This window comes from Balaenoptera ricei, chromosome 12 (assembly GCF_028023285.1).
Source record: "Balaenoptera ricei isolate mBalRic1 chromosome 12, mBalRic1.hap2, whole genome shotgun sequence".
In the NCBI taxonomy this organism is placed as follows: domain Eukaryota; kingdom Metazoa; phylum Chordata; class Mammalia; order Artiodactyla; family Balaenopteridae; genus Balaenoptera; species Balaenoptera ricei.
Window position 1 is genome coordinate 36,747,554 of NC_082650.1, and position 21,651 is coordinate 36,769,204.

Below are 21,651 nucleotides of genomic sequence, written 5' to 3' on the forward strand. Positions count from 1 at the left end.
AACCACCAGTCTATTCTCTATGTCTCTGATTTTGTTTCTGTTTCATAGAATAGGTAAAAAGAACACTTGCTTACCCATCTACCAAAATAGATATTATGTGGATTCTCAGGGATGCAGTTTGGGTCCAAACCATAATCCTCCAAAATAGAGAATATATGTTGTGGCTTCTTTAAATTCACTTTTCCTTCAAATGGCAGAAATTCAAGTGCCTAAAAAATAAAAGTAATTCTAATGTCCTATAAAAATTTAAAAGAAAACATAGTGCTTATATAATAAAACCAATCTTGTAAGTCTGGTATCAGCACTAAATAAGACAAAACATGAAAAGTACTTAGCACATTATGTGGTACAAAAGAAGCACTTAGTAGACATTGCGGATATTATATATCAACAGTGGCTATATTACATTAATCTCATAGGTTTTTGGTTTTTGCTAAATTCACTTACATCTATCCGTTTGACTTTTTCTTCTTGTGTCAACGTTTTATTAAATGTGTGAATCTTTATTTTATATGTAGAATCTGAATGCAGAAATGGAACCTAAAATAAGAGCATATAAATTCTTTAAGCTTAGTAATTCTACAGTATCTACAGATATGCTTACAGAAAACCACATTTCACTACGCACCATCTTATCCACAGGGTAGTTTTTCAAAGAACTATACAGCTCCTCTGGAGACTTTCCATGACCCCATAGTTCAAATATAGACCTAGGAAATAAATGATTGACATTAACCTCAGTAAAAAAAAAAAAAGGGCTCATATAGTAATATGTAACAATTATTTCACTGGTTCTTTACGCTTGCTCCACTAAAACAATTATTGCCTATGTTTTCTAAGCTATAAATGAGAAATATGCATCCTGGAAACAAATATAGCTTAAGTCTAAATTAACACAGAAGTTGAACTTTACACAGAAGAAGGAGAATTTATAAGTCAAGATTTTTTGAAGTTTTCATCATAATCATTTCATCATTTTAAAAAAATTTTTATTGGAGTATAGTTGATTTACAATGTTGTGCTATCACTTCAGCATTTTTTAACTAGAACACAAATGATTCCATAAAATGACTTGTGATTTTAGTGAAACAGTAATAAAGGTGCAGGAAATTCAATCATTTCCATTGTCTTCTGAATAAAACAAAAGGAAAAATGACCAGATAAAAATGTTACCATTAATATTTAGCCATTATTTAATAACATTTAGTAATAATTACTTTTATGACTATTACAAAAACAAAATTCTTACTATGAAAAAATCTCAAGCGTCTATCAATTTCAAGGAACATAAAAAATTAAGCAAAATTTCATTGTAATCAATCAAACAATTCTTAGAATTAGTTATAATGGAACTTGATCTATATATTAGCACAATTTTGTCCATCTGAATTCAACTACTTTATGATTGTAAGTAATGCTGCTGTTAGGACTGAGTATACTATCTTCTGAAAATGAATTCCTCCCTTCCCTTGTAATGAATTATAGAAAAAGGGCCTCTACAGTAATACTACCCTTACTTAGCTAAGTAAGAGCTAACAATATAACTCAAAGTACCAGGGACTGTTCCAAGGCCATTTAATATTAATTCACATATTCCTCACAGGAATCCTATTAGGGAGCTGCCAGTATCATCATCCATTTAACCAATGAGGAAACTGAGGCACAGAAAGATTAAATAACTCTCTCAGGTCATACAGCAATTGGTGAAGCTAAGATTTAAACCCAATCCATCTGACTCCAGAATCCATACACTGCTTCTCAGATATAAATATGCAAAAAGACAGGAACTCCAGGCCATTCAGGAAAGGCACAGACAATTCCATAAATCATAATTATCCCTAATGAACCATTACACAGTAATTTATAGGAACTAATGCTTGTAGTGATAACCTAGAATCAGTAAAAATGAAACAATACTCCCTACCCTCTTTTTCAGAAAGAATTTATATAACATTAATAAATTTATATTTAAATGGCAAAATAAAAATATTAGATATATAACATCATAAGCTTCAGTTATAATTGGAACACTGGAGTAACACCTTTTGTGATTTAGATTTCAGAGTAAATGGTTTTCATATATATGACTGCACTATTATGATCCCTATTTTAGAGATTATAAAACTTATATGAATTGCCACATCTCATGGGTGCTATATAAATAAGCATGGATGTCAAGTTACTAATATAACATCAATATGACCTAAAATAGTTCACTGATTATAGCAGTAATAATGAAACCTTCTGACAAATAGAAATGCTTTAAGAAACTATGCTTTGAGGGAAGAAGGGTAATAGAATGGGGAAAGATACACAAGGAGCACCAATGGTTTCTGTCATGGTTTTATTTCTTTAAAAAAAAAAAAAAGCTGTGGCAAATATCTCAAAATGTTGAGATCTAACAAGGTAGGTACCTAGGTGTTTGTTATATATCACTGCTTGTGATATGTTCAGAATAGTCCATGTTAAAAATAAGTCAAATAAAATCAACTTTCAATCCCTATTCTACCACAAAAAAATTTGAATTTAAGTTAGTTTTGAATGCACAGTTCTAAAAGTCTATTAGTTCCAGAACAATTAATGCTACAATTAGAACTGTAAATTTTATCCTCTGAAAATGAATTCCCCCATTTCTATTAAATTTATAGAGAGAAGGCCTCTGCAGTAATACTGTTGTTACTTAGTTATCACTTAAGGTATAACCATAGCTATGCAAAATATACAGAGACTAAAAAGCAGCCAGGGACATTATTTCATAATGTTATACAACTATTACACAACTATTTATTGTACCATTACTCAAATACATTCATCAGAAGATATGAGTTTTGAAGGAAGTATACAAGTTCTGGTTCTCAAGTAGCTATTTTAAACCTATAAGCTTTATCTTTGGAATTCAAACACTTCTTAGAGCCATAAATTTTAATACGCTAATGTAAAGTAATAATTATTCAAAGGATAAGTTTCTTAGTTCTGTTTCCGCTTTCTAGTCATTTTTATTGACTAAGTAAGACCCATCAACAAGCCTCAATTTATGAGATTAGATTCAGCACTGCAGCTAGTTTTCAATAAGATAAATTTAATATGGGGGTTGTAGTCTATTCAATAATACAGCAATTATATACTATGCTATAAAGTATTGCTAACTATGCTAACAAAACTAGATATATGTAAGTTCTTATTTGCACTGCATTATTAAATATTGTAATATCTAAGCAAAAAGAAGTTTTCAGAAATGTTTGGGGGCAGGGGGGCATGTAAAAAAAAAAAAGCAACTCAAGGATAACATAAGTTGTTCAGTTTTCAAAATGGTAGCTAAAAATGCAGTTTAATTTTCAAACCCAAAGATAGAATTTTCCAACAATAAAAAAAAATGAAAGAAAGAAAAGAAATGAAAAAAGAACAGATACTAATGATAAAAGCTAGAAAACACTCAGGCAGGATAAATGAGGATGACATCATTATATTAATCCATATCAAGATATGATAATCAGAGTTCCTCTAACAAATAAAACAGAAAACATACTTTATGGTAGTCCTCATTTTTTGTCATCTTACACTTCACCAATCTGTTCATCTAACTAAAAACCATCTATAAGAAAAACATTTTTAGGTTTTCAATACTTTGGTTATAATTAAATGTGGCATTTATCCTATGTAATAACATAGCATTTACATCTTATACCATATGCTTGCTTAATGTAGAAGTTTAAAAAAATTATTCTAAATCAAGTGTTTCTGCATTTCACCACTGAAATTCTCTCACCCTCAGTTTCAGCAGATAACTCTCCTCTGTTCTCCTACCACCACCCAGTGGGAAATACATGTAACTACAAGCTAAGCTGAGCTCCCCCAACAATCAACCCTTTCTACCTTCTGCCAACATAAGCAAAAAGTAGGACAGAGTAGTTACGAGAAGTCTGGTTTACACTCATGCAGGAGGACACCATAAGTTTTTCTTACTTGGCACACACTGTCCGTTTCATTAAGTTTCTGGCAATATCTTCAGAGGGGATGCTAAGAATCCAAAAAGGAGACTGAAAGAAATAACAATATATGGTTTTATGGCCTCATATGCTTTCGTTTAAGAAGTCAATAAGGAGAGATTCCTATCTGCTACTTTTATGTAAGAATATCTGATTTGACACTAACCAAAATAAAAATTGCTCCAATAGTAAAAAAAAAAGGAATTATTTTAATAGGTAACCTGTTAAGATAATACAGTACAATATCAGAACACTTTTATAAATGACTGTATAAATGAAAACATCAGCAAATTTAAGGATATTTAAACTTCAGGTTAATTTTGTATTTGCTCTTATATAGTTTGATCAAGAATTAATGAATATTTTACCCCAAAGTATAATTTCAGAATTTTTTATTGTTGCTAATTATTTCTTATAACACAGCTATTTTATTTTTAACTACTAAGTAATGTATTTCTTTGAATGATCCCTTTTTTTCTAGGTAGTTGTGGCCACCCGAGGGGGTGGGAAACATAGTTATTGTCTCTGCAATAACTATGATGGAAAATTATACAGTATATTATTAAATTATCATTTATTTTTATTATTTTATCTAAGGAAAAAAGTTCCAAGTGCATCAGCGGGTTTTAATACCCAAGATTATAGGCATTTCTGTGCTCTACCCAGATAACCACTTGCCAGAATGCAGCAAAATGTAGCAGGATCCTAACCTCAGTTTAACACCCTCACCCAATTATATCCATACTCTCCCTCTTTTCCTCCTCCCTCAATAAGTGAAATTCATTCAGGAGTACAAGTCCAACACCAGGGGACTTTCAACTTAAGTTCTCTCATCTTTTGTGAAAAGTCCTCCCTGCCACACCCAGCCTTTATTCCAATATTTACACTACCCTACAGAAAAATTCAAAATAATCCAAACAGGAAAAAAGATGGTCATCTTAGTATTATTTTTATTAGGAAAAATTTTAAAGCAACCTGAATGAAATGAAATCATTAGATAAATTACAGTAGAGCTAATCGATGGAAAATATTACACAGCCCTGTTAATAATGAAAGCTATGCAGAAATATGTGCCTATATTAATGCTATCAAATGAAAAAGAGGTGCAGAAGTTCACTGGTAGCATTACCACTGAGGGGAAAAAACGTATATGAAAAAAGACTAGAAAGCAGTATCCCCAAATTATAAGTCACGTCAAGGAAGAAGAATTGTGAATGATTTTTCCTTTTTCTATTTTCCAAACTCCACTAATACACTGATAAACTGTCAAATACAAAATATATAAATAAACTCACAATCTCACACATGCACAATTACAAATTTTAAAATGAGTACCAATATAAGCCTGAAATTCAGCTAAATTCTAAATTCTAATTATACCTCATCAATAGAAGACAGCCCTTTTCCCAATGAAGCGACACATATAAATTATGGGATAACTGTTGAACTACAATTTTAAAACTAATAAAATAAGTGAATACTGGAAATAAATCTAACTTTCCAAAACCAAAATTTCTCCAAAATATCCTTTTTATTCAATGCCCTAAAAACAGACACAAGTAACCATAAAAATATAAATTTAAGATTTTCAGTTCTTCTCTTCAAATCCAAGGTTCTATTTATAAGGATACTACATATGGTCTAATGAAAAATACAAATTCAACTTACCTTTCCATAAGTTTCCTGACTACTGGTGAACTGACCTCCAAAAAGTGAAAGCAGAGACTTTATTTCCTATATTGAAAATATCAGAGAGAGAATACATTTTAACACAGGGAACTTAAAATCTATTAAGATGCAGTTATAACACACACACACACATACATGCACACACACACACACACACACACACACAAAGAGCGGATTATCTACCTAATGTATTTAAATGTCAATACCAGACAAATTACAACTCTGGGTTCTAAAAAAATTTTACAGTCACCATCATGGTAAGTAATTTCTAAGAAATTTTAGAAAAAAAAAAAAAAAAAAAAGCGTTGCCAAAAAACTTTGAGAAAATGCCCTGATTTTTAAAAGGAAAAAGCAGATTATAAAAACAATAGATTAGTAAATCTGACAATGGATCAATACAAATAAATTAGATGATTTGAGGATGTTCAGAAAAGAAAAAACATGTTTGTAATGATGTTTAGAATTCCTGTGTCTTCCCTTTGAATATTAACATCATAAACATTTTCTTCCTTGGCATCAGGATTACAAATTTTTCAGTAGGAAACAATATACTTTATGTTGGACATTTAGGTGTTTTCAATTTTATCAGTTTAAAACAAAGGTAAATACTTATTTTCACAAATATATGGCTTTTTCCATTTGAGATTGTTTCTTTAAGGTAGCATTACTATACTCAGAGATGTGAAAAATTTTATATGTGGCCAAAAACACTTTTTTTTTTTTTAACATCTTTATTGGAGTGTAATTGCTTTACAATGGTGTGTTAGTTTCTGCTGTGTAACAAAGTGAATCACCTATACATATACATATATCCCCATATCCCCTCCTTCTTGCATCTCCCTCCCACCCTCCCTATCCCACCCCTCTAGGTGGACACAAAGCACAGAGCTGATCTCCCTGTGCTATGCAGCTGCTTCCCACTAGCTATCTATTTTACATTTGGTAGTCTATATATGTCCACGCCACTCTCTCACTTCGTCCCAGCATACCCCTCCCCCTCCCCATGTCCTCAATTCCATTCTCTACATCTGCGTCTTTATTCCTGTCCTGCCCCTAGGTTCTTCAGAAGCTTTTTTTTTTTTTTTAGATTCCATATATATGTGTTAGCATACGGTATTTTTTTCTCTTTCTGACTTACTTCACTCTGTATGACAGACTCTAGGTCCATCCATGTCACAAGTAACTCAATTTTCTTTCTTTTTATGGCTGAGTAATATTCCATTGTGTCACATCTTCTTTATCCATTCATCTGTCGATGGACACTTAGGTTGCTTCCATGTCCTCGCTATTGTAAATAGAGCTGCAATGAACGCTGTGGTACATGATCCTTTTTGGATTATGGTTTTCTCAAGGTATATGCCCAGTAGTGGGATTGCTGGGTTGTATGGTAGTTCTATTTTTAGTTTTTTAAGGAACCTCCATACTGTTCTCCATAGTGGCTGAATCAATTTACATTCCCACCAACAGTGCAAGAGGGTTCCCTTTTCTCCAAACCCTCTAAAGCATTTATTGTTTGTAGATTTTTTGATGATGGCCATTTTGACCGGTGTGGGGTGATACCTCATGGTACTTTTGATTTGCATTTTGCTACTGATTACTGATGTTGAGCATCCTTTCATGTGTTTGTTGGCAATCTGTATATTTTCTTTGGAGAAATGTCTATTTAGGTCTTCTGCCCATTTTTGGATTGGGTTGTTTGCTTTTTTGATGTTGAGCTGCATGAGCTGCTTGTATATTTTGGAGATTAATCCTTTGTCAGTTGCTTCGTTTGCAAATATTTTCTCCCATTCTGAGGGTTGTCTTCTTGTCTTGTTTATGGTTTCCTTTGCTGTGCAGAAGCTTTTAAGTTTCATTAGATCCCATTTGTTTATTTTTGTTTTTATTTCCATTTCTCTAGGAGGTGGGTCAAAAAGGATCTTGCTGTGATCTACGTCATGGAGTGCTCTGCCTATGTTATCTTCTAAGAGTTGTATAGTGCCTGGCCTTACATTTAGGTCTTTAATCCATTTTGAGTTTATTTTTGTGTATGCTGTTAGGGAGCATTCTAATTTCATTCTTTTACATGTAGCTCTCCAGCACCACTTATTGAAGAGGCTGTCTTTTCTCCATTGTATATTCTTGCCTCCTTTATCAAAGATAAGATGACCATATGTGCGTGGGTTTATTCATCTCTGGGCTTTCTATCCTGTTCCATTGATCTATATTTCTGTTTTTGTGCCAGTACCATATTGTCTGGATTACTGTAGCTTTGCAGTATAGTCTGAAGTCAGGGAGCCTGATTCCTCCAGCTCCATTTTTCTTTCTCAAGATTGCCTTGGCTATTTGGGGTCTTTTGTGTTTCCATACACATTGTGAAATTTTTTGTTCTAGTTCTGTGAAAAATGCCATTGGTAGTTTGATAGGGAGTGCATTGAATCTGTAGATTGCTGTGGGTAGTATAGTCATTTTCAAAATGTTGATTCTTCCAATCCAAGAACATGGTATATCTCTCCATCTGTTTGTATCATCTTTAATTTCTTTCATCAGTGTCTTATAGTTTTCTGCATACAAGTCTTTTGTCTCCTTAGGTTGGTTTATTCCTAGGTATTTTATTCTTTTTGTTGCAGTGGTAAATGGGAGTGTTCCCTTAATTTCTCTTTCAGATTTTTCATCAATAGTGTATAGGAATGCAAGAGATTTCTGTGCATTAATTTTGTATCCTGCTACTTTACCAAATTCATTGATTAGCTCTAATAGTTTTCTGGTAGCATCTTTAGGATTCTCTATGTATACTATCATGTCATCTGCAAACAGTGACAGCTTTACTTCTTCTTTTCTGATTTGGATTCCTTTTATTTCTTTTTCTTCTCTGACTGCTGTGGCTAAAACTTCCAAAACTATGTTGAATAATAGTGGTGAGAGTGGGCAACTTTGCCTTGTTCCTGATCTTAGTGGAAATAATTTCAGTTTTTCACCATTGAGAACGATGTTGGCTGTGGGTTTGTCATATGTGGCCTTTATTATGTTGAGGTAAGTTCCCTCTTTGCCTGCTTTCTGGAGGGTTTTATCATAAATGGGTGTTGAATTTTCTCGAAAGCTTTTTCTGCATCTATTGAGATGATCATATAGTTTTTATTCTTCAATTTGTTAATATGGTGTATCACATTGATTGATTTGCATATATTGAAGAATCCTTGCATTCCTGGGATAAACCCCACTTGATCATGGTGTATGACCCTTTTAATGTGCTGTTGGATTCTGTTTGCTGGTATTTTTGTTGAGGGTTTTTGCATCTATGTCCATCAGTGATATTGGCCTGTAGTTTTCTTTTTTTGTGGCATCTCTGTCTGGTTTTGGTATCAGGGTGATGGTGGCCTCGTAGAATGAGTTTGGGAGTGTTCCTCCCTCTGCTATATTTTGGAAGAGTTTGAGAAGGATAGGTATTAGCTCTTCTCTAAATATTTGATAGAATTCACCTGTGAAGCCATCTGGTCCTGGGCTTTTGTTTGTTGGAAGGTTTTTAATCACAGTTTCAATTTCAGTGTTTGTGATTGGTCTGTTTATATTTTCTATTTCTTCCTGGTTCAATTTCAGAAGGTTGTGCTTTTCTAAGAGTTTGTCCATTTCTTCCAGGTTGTCCATTTTATTGCCATATAGTTGCCTGTAGTAATCTCTCATGATCCTTTGAATTTCTGTAGTGTCAGTTGTTACTTCTCCTTTTTCATTTCTAATTCTGTTGATTTGAGTCTTCTCCCTTTTTCTCTTGATGAGTCTGGCTAATGGTTTAGTAATTTTGTTTATCTTCTCAAAGAACCAGCTTTTAGGATTAATTATCTTTGCTATCATTTCCTTCATTTCTTTTTCATCTATTTCTGGTCTGATATTTATGATTTCGTTCCTTCTGCTAACTTTGGGGTTTTCTTGTTCTTCTTTCTCTAATTGCTTTAGGTGTAAGGTTAGGTTGTTTATTTGAGATGTTTCTTGTTACTTGAGGTAGGATTGTATTGCTATAAACTTCCCTCTTAGAACTGCTTTTGCTTCATCCCATAGGTTTTGGGTCATCGTGTTTTCATTGTCATTTGTTTCTAGGTATTTTTTGATTTCTTCTTTGATTTCTTCAGTAATCTCTTGGTTACTTAGTAGTGTATTGTTTAGCCTCCATGTGTTAGTATATTTTACAGATTTTTCCTGTAATTGATATCTAGTCTCATAGCGCTGTGGTCAGAAAAGATACTTGATACGATTTCAATTTTCTTAAATTTACCAAGGCTTGATTTGTGACCCAACATATGATCTATCCTGGAGAATGTTCCATGAGCACTTGAGAAGAAAGTGTTATCTGCTGTTTTTTAGATGGAATGTCCTATAAATATCAATTAAGTCCATCTTGTTTAATGTATCATTTCAAGCTTTTGTTTCCTTATTTATTTTCATTTTGGATGATCTGTCCATTGGTGAAAGTGGAGTGTTAAAGTCCCCTTCTGTGATTGTGTTACTGTCGATTTCCTCTTTTATGGCTCTTAGCATTTGCCTTATGTATTGAGGTGCTCCTATGTTGAGTGCATAAATATTTACAATTGTTATATCTTCTTCTTGGATTGATCCCTTGATCATTACGTAGTGTCCTTCTTTGTCTCTTGTAACATTCTTTATTTTAAAGTCTATTTTGTCTGATATGAGAATTGCTACTCCAGCTTTCTTTTGATTTCCATTCCCATGGAATATCTTTTTCTATCCCCTCACTTTCAGTCTGTATGTGTCCCTACGTCTGAAGTGGGTCTCTTGTAGACAGCATATGTACAGGTCTTGTTTTTGTAACCATTCAGCCAGTCTATGTCTTTTGGTTGGAGCATTTAATCCATTTACATTTAAGGTAGTTATCAATATATATGTTTCTATTACCATTTTCTTAATTGTTTTGGGTTTGTTATTGTAAGTCTTTTCCTCCTGTTGTGTTTCCAGCCTAGAGAAGTTCCTTTAGCATTTGTTGTAAAGCTGGTTTGGTGGTGCTGAATTCTCTTAGCTTTTGCTTGTCTGTAAAAGTTTTAATTTCTCCATCGAATCTGAATGAGATCCTTGCTGGGTAGAGTAATCTTGGTTGTAGGTTTTTCCCTTTCATCACTTTAAATATGTCCTGCAACTCCCTTCCGGCTTGCAGAGTTTCCGCTGAAAGATCAGCTGTTAACCTTATGGGGATTCCCTTGTATGTTTATTGTTGCTTTTCCCTTGCTGCTTTTAATATTTTTTCTTTGTATTTAATTTTTGATAGTTTGATTAATATGTGTCTTGGAGTGTTTCTCCTTGGGTTTATCCTGTATGGGACTCTGTGCTACCTGGACTTGACTATTTCCTTACCCATATTAGGGAAGTTTTCAACTATAATCTCTTCAAATACTTTCTCAGTCCATTTTTTTGTCTCTTCTTCTTCTGGGACCCCTATAATTCGAATGTTGGTGCGTTTAATGTTGTCTCAGAGGTTTCTGAGACTGTCCTCAATTCTTTTCATTCTTTTTTCTTTATTCTGCTCTGTGGTAGTTATTTCCACTGTTTTATATTCCAGGTCACTTACCCGTTCTTCTGCCTCAGTTATTCTGCTGTTGATTCCTTCTAGAGAACTTCTAATTTTATTTATTGTGTTGTTCATCATTGTTTGTTTGCTCTTTAGTTCTTCTAGGTCCTTGTTAAACGTTTCTTGTATTTTCTCCATTCTATTTCCAAGATTTTGGATCATCTTTACTATTATTACTCTGAATTCTTTTTCAGGTAGACTGCCTATTTCCTCTTCATTTGTTTGGTCTGGTGGGTTTTTACCTTGCTCCTTCATCTGCTGTGTGTTTCTTTGTCTTCTCATTTTGCTTAACTTACTGTGTTTGGGGTCTCCTTTTCACAAGCTGCAGGTTCGTAATTCCCGTTGTTTTTGGTGTCTGCTCCCAGTGGGTAAGGTTGGTTCAGAAGGTTGTGTAGGCTTCCTGGTGGAGGGAAGTGGTGCCTGTGTTCTGGTGGATGAGGCTGGATCTTTTCTTTCTGGTGGGTGGGACCACGTCCAGTGGTGTGTTTTCAGGTGTCTGTGAACTTATTATGATTTTAGGCAGCCTCTCTGCTAAAGGTGGGTTTGTGTTCTTGTCTTGCTAGTTTTTTGGCATAGGGTGTCCAGCACTGTAGCTTGCTGGTCGTTCAGTGGAGCTGGGTCTCAGCGTTGAGATGGCCATCTCTGGGAGAGCTTCTGCTGTTTGATATTACGTGGGGCCGGGACATCTCTGGTGGTCCAATGTCCCTAACTTGGCTCTCCCACTTCCGAGGCTCAGGACTGACACCCGGCCAGAGCACCAAGACTCTGTCAGCCACACGGCTCAGAAGAAAAGGGAGAAAAAAAAAGAAAGAAAGAAAGGAAAAAATAAAGTTATTAAAATAGAAAAAAATTATTAAAAATAAAAGAGCAATAAAAAAAAAAAGAAAGAGGGCTTCCCTGGTGGCGCAGTGGTTGAGAATCTGCCTGCCAATGCAGGGGACACGGGTTCGAGCCCTGGTCTGGGAAGATCCCACATGCCGCAGAGTGACTAAGCCCGTGAGCCACAATTGCTGAGCCTGCGCGTCTGGAGCCTGTGCTCCGCAACGGGAGAGGCCACGATAGTGAGAGGCCCGCGCACCGCGATGAAGAGTGGCCCCCACTTGCCGCAACTAGAGAAAGCTCTCACACAGAAACGAAGACCCAACACAGCCATAAATTAAATAAATAAATAAATAAATAAAATTTTAAAAAAAAGAAAGAAAGAAGAGAGCAACCAAACCAAAAAGAAATCCACCAATGATAACAAGCACTAAAAACTACAGTAAAAAAAAAAGACATTCAGAACCCTAGGACAAATGGCAAAAGCCAAGCTATACAGTCAAAATCACACAAAGAATCATACACATACACACTCACAAAAAGAGAAAAAGGAAAAAAATATATATATATAAAAAATTTAAAAAGGAAGAGAACAACCAAATCAATAAACAAATCTACCAATGATAATAAGCTCTAAATACTAAACTAAGATAAACATAAAACCAGAAACAAATTAGATGCAGAAAGCAAACCCCAAGTCTACAGTTGCTCCCAAAGTCCACCGCCTCAATTTTGGCATGATTCGTTGTCTATTCAGGTATTCCAGAGATGCAGGGTACATCAAATTGATTGTGGAGATTTAATCCGCTGCTTCTGAGTCTGCTGGGAGAGATTTCCCTTTCTCCTCTTTGTTTGCACAGCTCCTGGGGTTCAGCTTTAGATTTGGCCCGTGTCTGCATGTAGGTCGCCTGAGGGCATCTGTTCTCCGCCCAGACAGGACAGGGTTAAAGGAGCAGCTGATTTGGGGGCTCTGGCTCACTCAGGCCGGGGGGAGGGAGGGGTACAGAATGCGGGGTGAGCCTGCGGCAGCAGAGGCCAGCATGACGTTGCACCAGCCTGAGGAGTGCCGTGTGTTCTCACAGGGAAGTTGTCCCTGGATTATGGGACCCTGGCAGTGGCGGGCTGCACAAGCTCCCGGGAGGGGAGGCCTGCTTGTACACAGGCTTCTTGGTGGCTGCAGCAGCAGCCTTAGTGTTTCATGCCCATCTCTCGTGTCCGCACTGATAGCCGTGGCTCGCGCCCGTCTCTGGAGCTCATTTAGGCAGTGCTCTGAATCCCCTCTCCTCGCGCACCCCAAAACAATGGTCTCTTGCCTCTTAAGCAGGTCCACACTCTTTCCCGGACTCCCTTCCGGGTAGCTGTGGCACACTAGCCCCCTTCAGGCTGTGTGTTCAGGCAGCCAACCCCAGTCCTCTCCCTGGGGTCTGACCTCCGAAGCCTGAACCTCAACTCCCAGCCCCCACCCACCCCGGGGGTGAGCTGACAAGCCTCTCGGGCTGGTGAGTGCTAGTCGGCACCAACCCTCTGTGTGGGAATCTCTCCGCTTTACCCTCTGCACCCCTGTTGCTGCACTCTCTTCTGTGGCTCCGAAGCTTCCCCCTCACCACCCCCATCTCTGCCAGTGAAGGGGCTTCCTAGTGTGTGGAAACTTTTCCTCCTTCACAGCTCCCTCCCAGAGGGGCAGGTCCCGTCCCTATTCTTTTCTCTCTGTTTTTTCTTTTTTCTTTTGCTCTACCCAGGTATGTGGGGAGTTTCTTGCCTTTGGGGAAGCCTGAGGTCTTCTGCCAGCATTCAGTAGGTGTTCTGTAGGAGTTGTTCCACATGTAGATGTAATTTTGATGTATTTGTGGGAAGGAAGGTGATCTCCACGTCTACTCCTCCGTCATCTTGAAGCCACTCCCAAAATACTTTCTTAAAGGACTGTTCTAAATTATAAGGTCAGAGTATCAATTTGCCTTCACTACTGCTCAGTTGGATGTTGTACTGTTTTTGTTAATTAAGTAGATTAAAAAATAGTACTTTCAACTTGTTATTTTAATTTTTTGATTACTAGCACAGAAAATTATTTTTACTATATTTGTTTACAAGCTGTATTTGGAACCATTCTTTTTCTAGAAACTAAAATCATTAGTAATGTATTAATTTATGATTAAAAGACTAAAAGATGAATAATAGAATTTTACCAAATGTCAGGAGTCCCTTTAGAGATTAACTCTGCTGTCTTGTCCAGTTAATTAGATGAATAAATATATGTTAAATTAAAAAAAAGAAAAGTGATGAACTAGGGAGCATCACTGTGGATTCATTATGTACAAGTTATGGTATGTTAACCTCCTTTCCGGATAAAATTACAGAACTAGAAAGAGAATACAAAAGCTACTTTAAAACATCAGGTATGCAAACTGAAATCTGTTCAGATAGTACATATAGTCTATGAAGGAATCACTGTGTACTGATAAACACAGGATGATTATACAAACTTTATGATTTATACTACTAACAAATTTTGCCTCCCCAAATAACATAAAGCAGGTAGAATCCCACTCCTCTGTATAGGTCTTACAGAGGAGTAAACCTAATGAGAGATAAGTGTCCCCACTGCGGGGTGCCTACAATCCCCTTTCATCCCAACTGGGGTAAGGAACGTTTAACACCAAGCCCACCATGAGCCACAGCCACCATGAGAGAATGTACACCCAGACCATGAAAGTCCTCTCCCTCATGACCAAGAAGAATGGGAGCTTTGAACAACTAGTACCTTCTCTGTTTTCCCTTTTGTCTATGCAACAAATCATTTTTTTAATCCCTGGCATTAGAAGGTGCTGAAATCAGTTGAATCACATGGACAGACCAAGAACTAGCACAGACTATCAGTAAATCACTGAAGGTAGTCCAAAAGTCATTTTGCAACATGGGTGACACAAATTTGAATAGGAGGCATCACTGGACCTCAGAGTCAGACCACAATTTGTTCTTCAGTTCTTCCAAATAGCAGCTGTGTGATTTTTTTTTTTTTTTTACAAGAAGCTTAACTCCTTTGACCCTCAGTTCCCCAACCTATAAAACAGGAATCAGCTACCTCACGAGGTAAGGTCTGTAAAGAATGGAGCAAAGAACCTAGGCTGTTATTAAAGGAATCAAGCTGATGATGACCAACACTATCCTTGAAGTCCAGTGAGTCAAGAAATCAAGCGAGACTGACAAAGTTATAATACTTAAAAGAAAAAAATGAAGTTATAAATTGTCTCTTGACCTAGAATGATTATTGTTCATTCTGTATTAAACCATATTATGAAATCAGCTTTACATTTAAAACAGGAAAGTTTGCTGCTCTTGGAATACATTGTTAGAAATTAGCAACAGGTTAAAGCACAAAGGTTCTAAGAGGTTTTTTTAAAAAGTGAGGATTATTGGAAATTTTATGGCATAGGATTAGCACCATTACCTAAAATCTAAGCAATGATTTAAAAGTGAAAGTAAATGATAATCCAAGTTTCAAATTTAAAAGCAAAACACATATTAAACTACAACATCAACCTACTTGGAAAAATCAAAACACAAGATTTTTATTCATCATATGGCAAATTCACTTTCCAGTTGAGAATCTTTTTACATCAGGAACAGAAGAATTTATATTAGACATTGGATATAAAAATATGGCACGATCTGATGCATACCTGATGCATTAATTCACATGAGCTTTTCAGTTCTTTAGCCACTTTCATCCATTTACTTTGCTTCAGAACCAGCAATAAAACCCAGGGCTCTGAACTTTACTTTTAGTATAATAAGGCAGCTGCCAACTAAAACTGGCCCTGATTAACTGCATAGAGGTAAAACCAGACCACATTTGCACTCAATCTTTCATTTTAAATCGTAAAGGCAGCTACTCATTATAGCTTTCCTGCCTAGCAGTTCTCATACAGTAGATGGGTCCAAAAGTGTAGACTGTCCTTTTGATTGCCTTCCCTGAAGAGATCCTATTTCACTCAATTCAATATTTATTAAACAACTAATATATGCAAGGCACTAAGCTATGTAAAGATAAATATATATTTATCCTGAGGGAGCTTAAGCTCTACTAGAACTAACATTTAATCCAGTAACTGAAAAGTGAGGTGTACAACAGTGAGTGCCCTTAAAGAAGCAAAGAAATATTGTACCAGAGTACAAAGGAAGAAAAGATTACTTCAGTTTTAGAAGAAAAGTTTCAATGGAAACTCACTTAAGCCCTGAAACACAGGGAGAATCTGTACAGAGAGAGGACTTTCACTTCCCATGATGGCAAACTAGGTGATTCAGATTAAGTCTCCTGCTGAAAAGAATTTAAAAAAAAACCTGACTTCTGCTTGAAGGCATCAAGAGATTACAAGAGGGCGGCTTCCCTGGTGGCGCAGTGGTTGAGAGTCTGCCTGCCAATGCAGGGGACACGGGTTCGAGCCCTGGTCCGGGAAGATCCCACATGCCGCGGAGCAACTAAGCCCGTGCGCCACAACTACTGAGCCTGCGCATCTGGAGCCGTGCTCCGCAAAGAGAGGCCGCGACAGTGAGAGGCCCGCGCACCGCGATGAAAAGTGGTCCCCGCTCGCCACAACTGGAGAAAGCCCTCGCACAGAAACAAAGAACCAACACAGCCAAAAATAAACAAATAATAATAATAATAATAAAAAGAGATTATAAGAATTACCAAGCCAAGATCCAGGAGAGGACAGAAATCTCAAGGTGTAGCCACTCTCTCCCTGGGACATTTACCAATTCCAAAAGCAGCTGTGAGGGTGGACAGCCCTTTTGACAGCTTAATGGAGCTAGAGGAACAAAAAGAGTATAGGGCCAACAATGAGAAGGAAAGGAAGTTTGATAAACTACCCAGTTTAGATTGGCATCCCCAAAAGCTACACACACTAGCAGTATGTGCAAATCAGAACAGAAACAGAACTTAATGGCTGAAAACGAGTTCAAGTGATCCTAGTGTGTTAATGCTCCTATAGTCTTCAAGAGGATTTACATCATCCTAGCCCTCAATTATTTTTTCAAATAAATTTTCAAATATATCTGGCATATATTCAACAAACATCCAGCACACATATGAAAAAGAACCAAGAGAAACAATACATAAAAGAAACAGACCCACAGGACCCCTTTTTTCAATTACATACTTTAACATAACTGTGCTTTCTATACTGAAGGGGATAAAAGACAAAATTTAGAATTTTGGTAGAGGATTAAAAAAAAGGAAATAGCATATTTGAAAAAGAATCAAGTAAAAAATATAAACCTAAAATAAACAAATATGTGGGCAAATCTAAATGAATATTGACTATATAAAATAGGTAAAATGAAGAGTGGGATAGGAAAGACCCAAACAAGAGGGCATCATTCAGGGAATAATGGGGAAGTCTATATTTTGGCTGCACTGTTTCTGGGAGGAGGGGGTGGAAGGGTACAGAGGAGAAAACCATGCAACTGCAGGCCTTGAATGCCAGACTAGAGTTTCAGCCTTGGGACAATGGAGAAAGAAAAGAGGGCTGAGCTTTTGGAAGATTAAACTGGCACAGGGGAAAGATACTAAGAAGAATTTAAGAAAGAAAAAACAGGTAAAACCAGCGAAGACTAGGGATGCTATTTTTAAGACTGCAGCCTAACCACTCCATTCTCCCTGCATTATCTGACTATAGGCACTCACCCTCCTTGGTTTCTCTCTAATTCCACCCCAGTATCCTCTAAGTGGTATCCTTTCTCTTGTACTCCAGAGCTATCTTTGTAAAACACAAGCGCAGTGGTTGAGAATCTGCCTGCCAATGCAGGGGACACGGGTTCGAGCCCTGGTCTGGGAAGATCCCACATGCCGCGGAGCAACTGGGCCCGTGAGCCACAAGTACTGAGCCTGCGCGTCTGGAGCCTGTGCTCCACAGCAAGAGAGGCCGCGACAGTGAGAGGCCTGTGCACCGCGATGAAGAGTGGCCCCTGCTCACCACAACTAGAGAAAGCCCTCGCACAGAAACGAAGACCCAACACAGCCAAAAATAAATATAAATAAATAAATTAATTAATTTAAAAAAAAACAAACACAAATGATCGCTAGTCACTTAGTAATTTAAAAAGAAAAAATGTTTGTCACTTTCTGGCTTAAAAAGGAAAAAAAAAGTCAATGGCTCTCCATTAAATCTAAAACAAAATCCAAATTCCTTCCAGTGGTTTCATAACACTCCAAAATCTGGATCCTACCCACCTCTCTAGCCTCAGTGCCCATTACTTCATCCTCCTTCCCCTCACATCTCACACACAAACCACCATAATCAACCATCCCTTTGTGCCTCTACACTTGCTTTCGTTTCTCACTGAAATAGACTTTCTGGTCCTCTTCATCCCCAGAATATCTCCCTTATCAATTAAGATCTAATTAAAATATTACTTCTTCTATGAAACTCTATGTCCTTGCACCCCATCTTATCAACGCACCTGCCCAGCAACACATTAGTCCCGAATCAATGCCACAATCTTCCTTCAAAACTCCTAAGGCCAGTGAGTTGAACACAACTGAAGAAAATCACAGAATCTTGGCACAATTACAAATACATGCTCTTCACCCTCAGCTGGGTTTTCAGCCTCGCTCTAACACCTGAGTTCTTCTCTACTCAACTGTTGTAGCTCATCAGCTCCCTCTTTGCTCTCAATGATTATTTCAGATTTTACTATTTTTCTCAATTTCTCCATTCAATCGCTTGGTCCCCCATCTTTCAAGAAATAACCTTGACTCATTCATTACCTAGAAAACAGGCCCTCAGGCAACTATCCGCACCCATCTTAAGCCTCCTCTGCCCACGCTCCCCTTCTACTGAAAGGCCAACACCTCCCACTGTGTCCTTATATCCATTTTCCCCTTCCCTTCAGCCTACAAACATGCCAATTTCTCCAAGAGGGATAGGGATCCTCCCTTGATTCTAGGGCCCCCTCAAACTGTTAACCAATCTCTTACTTTCCCTTCTATGTTAAGAGCATTCTATCTCCCCTTCCTCATTTTCCAGTGACCACTAAACCAAGCAATCTGGCTTCTTCACCTAAAACTACACAACCACTCTAGCAAAATCCTAAAACTTTACCCTTTTGATTTTTATGGTCTCACATACTTCCTATTCTGACACTTGCCTATCTTCTTCATGACCTCCTTTTCCCAATTCCCCTTAATATCAATGCTTCCAAGTACCTGCATTTGGCCCACCACTCTTTTGAAGCTATGCTTTCTCTGAATAATTTCATTTTCTCTCCTAGAGTTCATATACAGAAGACTCCCAAACATTAATTACCAGTACATGCAGCTCTATTAACATCTGTGCATACTCATATTCACTGTCTCCTGGTCATCTCCATTTGATGTTACACAAGCATAACAAATTCAGCATAACCAAAATTTAAATCATACAGCTGCCTGTGCTGTCTATTTTAAGTGGAAACACCCTTATATCCATCCCAGGAATCATCCTTGATTGGTCCCGCTTGCCCCCACCTTCAATCAATCATCAAGCCCTGATGATTTGATCACCTAAATATTTCCCCAGTCTATTCCATCCTCTTACCCCCTGCTCTAGTTCAGGCCTTCTTAATTTATTAACAAGACTTTTCCAACAGACTCAACTCCTAACTGTTTATTCCTCTCAAATCCATCCTCCGTACTGCAGCCAAAGTGATTTCTTTAAAAAAAAATCTGATTCTGTCACTTCCTTAAAATTCTTCAATAAAGTCCCCTTCTAAGATCCAGAGTATTTAAGGCTTTGCATTTTCTGAACCCTACCCTCCTCTCCTGCTCTCTTCTTGTCATTCTTTGCTACATATTTGGTAATCCAGTAATAATGAATAGCTTGTAATTCTAATTTACTTATGTCTCTCCTTGGCCTGGCTAACTCCTACTCTTCTTTTAGGTTACAGTTCAAGTGTCATGCCGTCCTGGAAGCCATCTTAATGGCCAACATCACCCGCCCCTCAGGTGGATCATATTTCCCTTCTATATGCTGCTATTTCCCTACCTATCTATCACTGCACTTACCAACGTTATTTCATAGTGCTATGTTTATGCATCTGCTCACCCCTTAGCCTAAACAGTAAACTCCTTGAAGACAGAAACTTTGTCATCGTTATATCCCCAGCGTCCAGAATATTCGATTACAGGTACTCTGAAAATGTTTCTTGAATGAATAAATAAAACAATTTCCCCAACTTTTCCATCATCTAACCCTACCACCCACCATCACCACCACTATGCCAACCCCCACGAAACCTGACCCGCATATTCGACACTTAAAACACTACCCTGAGTACTTCTGTCTGCTGTCTCTATTCTCTAGATGAAGAGCTCCAGGAGGGAGAGGACCGGTCATATTCACCTGCCTGACTCCGCTATCTGGCACATGGGCTGAAGAATGAATGAAAATGCTTAGCAAGGCTGAGAGGCTGTCTCGGACTTCTCTCTCACACCCTACGCAGAGCTCAGACCAATCCCAGGGGCCGAGGGACTGGGGGGACGCGTGATCCCCCCGACAAGCACAGACCCCCAATGCCCGCGGGCTCGGACTGCGTGGGTCGCTTCCGCCCGCACACCAACCTCCACCCCGCCGTCCTCTCCAGAAGAAAGAGGTGGAGGTCACTGCGGCGCTTACCGGCAGGCGGAACTCCAGGTGCTCCTGTGCCATGAGCAGAAGATACCTGTTCACGGCTCCCGGCAGCGCCATCGCATCAGCCCACGGCGCGCCTGCGCCACCGAAGGTGTCTCACTCTTTTCTTCCCCTACAGACCGCTTCCGCTAAGGCGGAGCCTGCGGAGCCAGAAGCGGAAGTGGGGAGAGTCGGTGCTGTCCGGAGGTTCCCGGCTTGCGGGGTTTGAGCCCCGCAGCTCCGGGAGAAGTTTCCTTCGCTGCCGGGTGCGTTCTGTTTGAGGTCCCGGTGTACCAGGAGCTGGTGTGAGAAGCTGTGTTGTGTTCAAGAGCAGGTTGCGAGGAGACAGTGTAGTTCCAATGATCCTCCACCTGGAATGTACTTTTAACTTCCCCTACAACTCCTGAAATTCTAGGTCTTCGAAACTGAACTGAAATTTCTGTTTTTTTCCCTGCAGACTTCTCTAACCACTCCAGGCTTTGGGGACTGACTTAGCTGGACTTAGCTATACTTATTGAAGTATAGTTGATTTACAATGTTGTGTTAGTTTCTGAGGTACGGCAAAGTGATTCAGTTATACATATATATATTCTTTTTCATATTCTTTTCCATTATGGTTTATTACAGGATATTGAATATAGTTCCCTGTGCTCTTAAGTAGGACCTTGCTGTTTATCCAATCTATATATACTAGTTTGCATCTGCAGTTTTTTCAAAAACTTGTATTGGAAGGGGCAAAGAGGTTCAAAGTCTGTCTTCTGGAAAGATCCAAAGCTCCATCTGCCCACCAAGGCAGATCTCTTAGAGACCTGGCTCCTCTTGTGAGATTACTATTGTGTAAGCATTGGAGCCTCTGGTATAGGCTGCTGCTTATTAAAAAACCAGAGGTATTCCTGGGAAGGACCAGGAATTGGAAAGGAGAATTTTGAGTTCTGGTTATAACAGGTCACTACAGTGTTGAGAC

General features: G+C 38.0%; 1 protein-coding gene across 7 annotated transcripts in view; it reads right to left on the minus strand.

Moving 5' to 3' along the window:
• Window positions 1-20,797, minus strand: part of TRMT11 (tRNA methyltransferase 11 homolog) — a 62,565-nt gene extending 41,768 nt beyond the window's left edge. For 2 of the 7 annotated variants that reach the window (XM_059941266.1, XM_059941269.1), the window contains exons 1-6: window positions 11,224-11,488; window positions 5,655-5,720; window positions 3,964-4,037; window positions 629-710; window positions 448-540; window positions 75-209 (exon numbers count right to left, since the gene is read on the minus strand). In XM_059941266.1, coding sequence (XP_059797249.1) covers window positions 75-209; window positions 448-540; window positions 629-710; window positions 3,964-4,037; window positions 5,655-5,720; window positions 11,224-11,478 — 705 coding nt within the window. In that variant the 5' untranslated portion in view covers window positions 11,479-11,488. Of the gene's footprint in view, window positions 1-74; window positions 210-447; window positions 541-628; window positions 711-3,963; window positions 4,038-5,654; window positions 5,721-6,813; window positions 9,883-11,223; window positions 11,489-11,519; window positions 11,707-13,801; window positions 13,911-20,693 lie in introns of those variants that run through there. The other 5 variants (XM_059941268.1, XM_059941271.1, XM_059941270.1 and 2 more) reach the window with 5 other exon arrangements.
• Window positions 20,798-21,651: the final 854 nt, after the last annotated feature.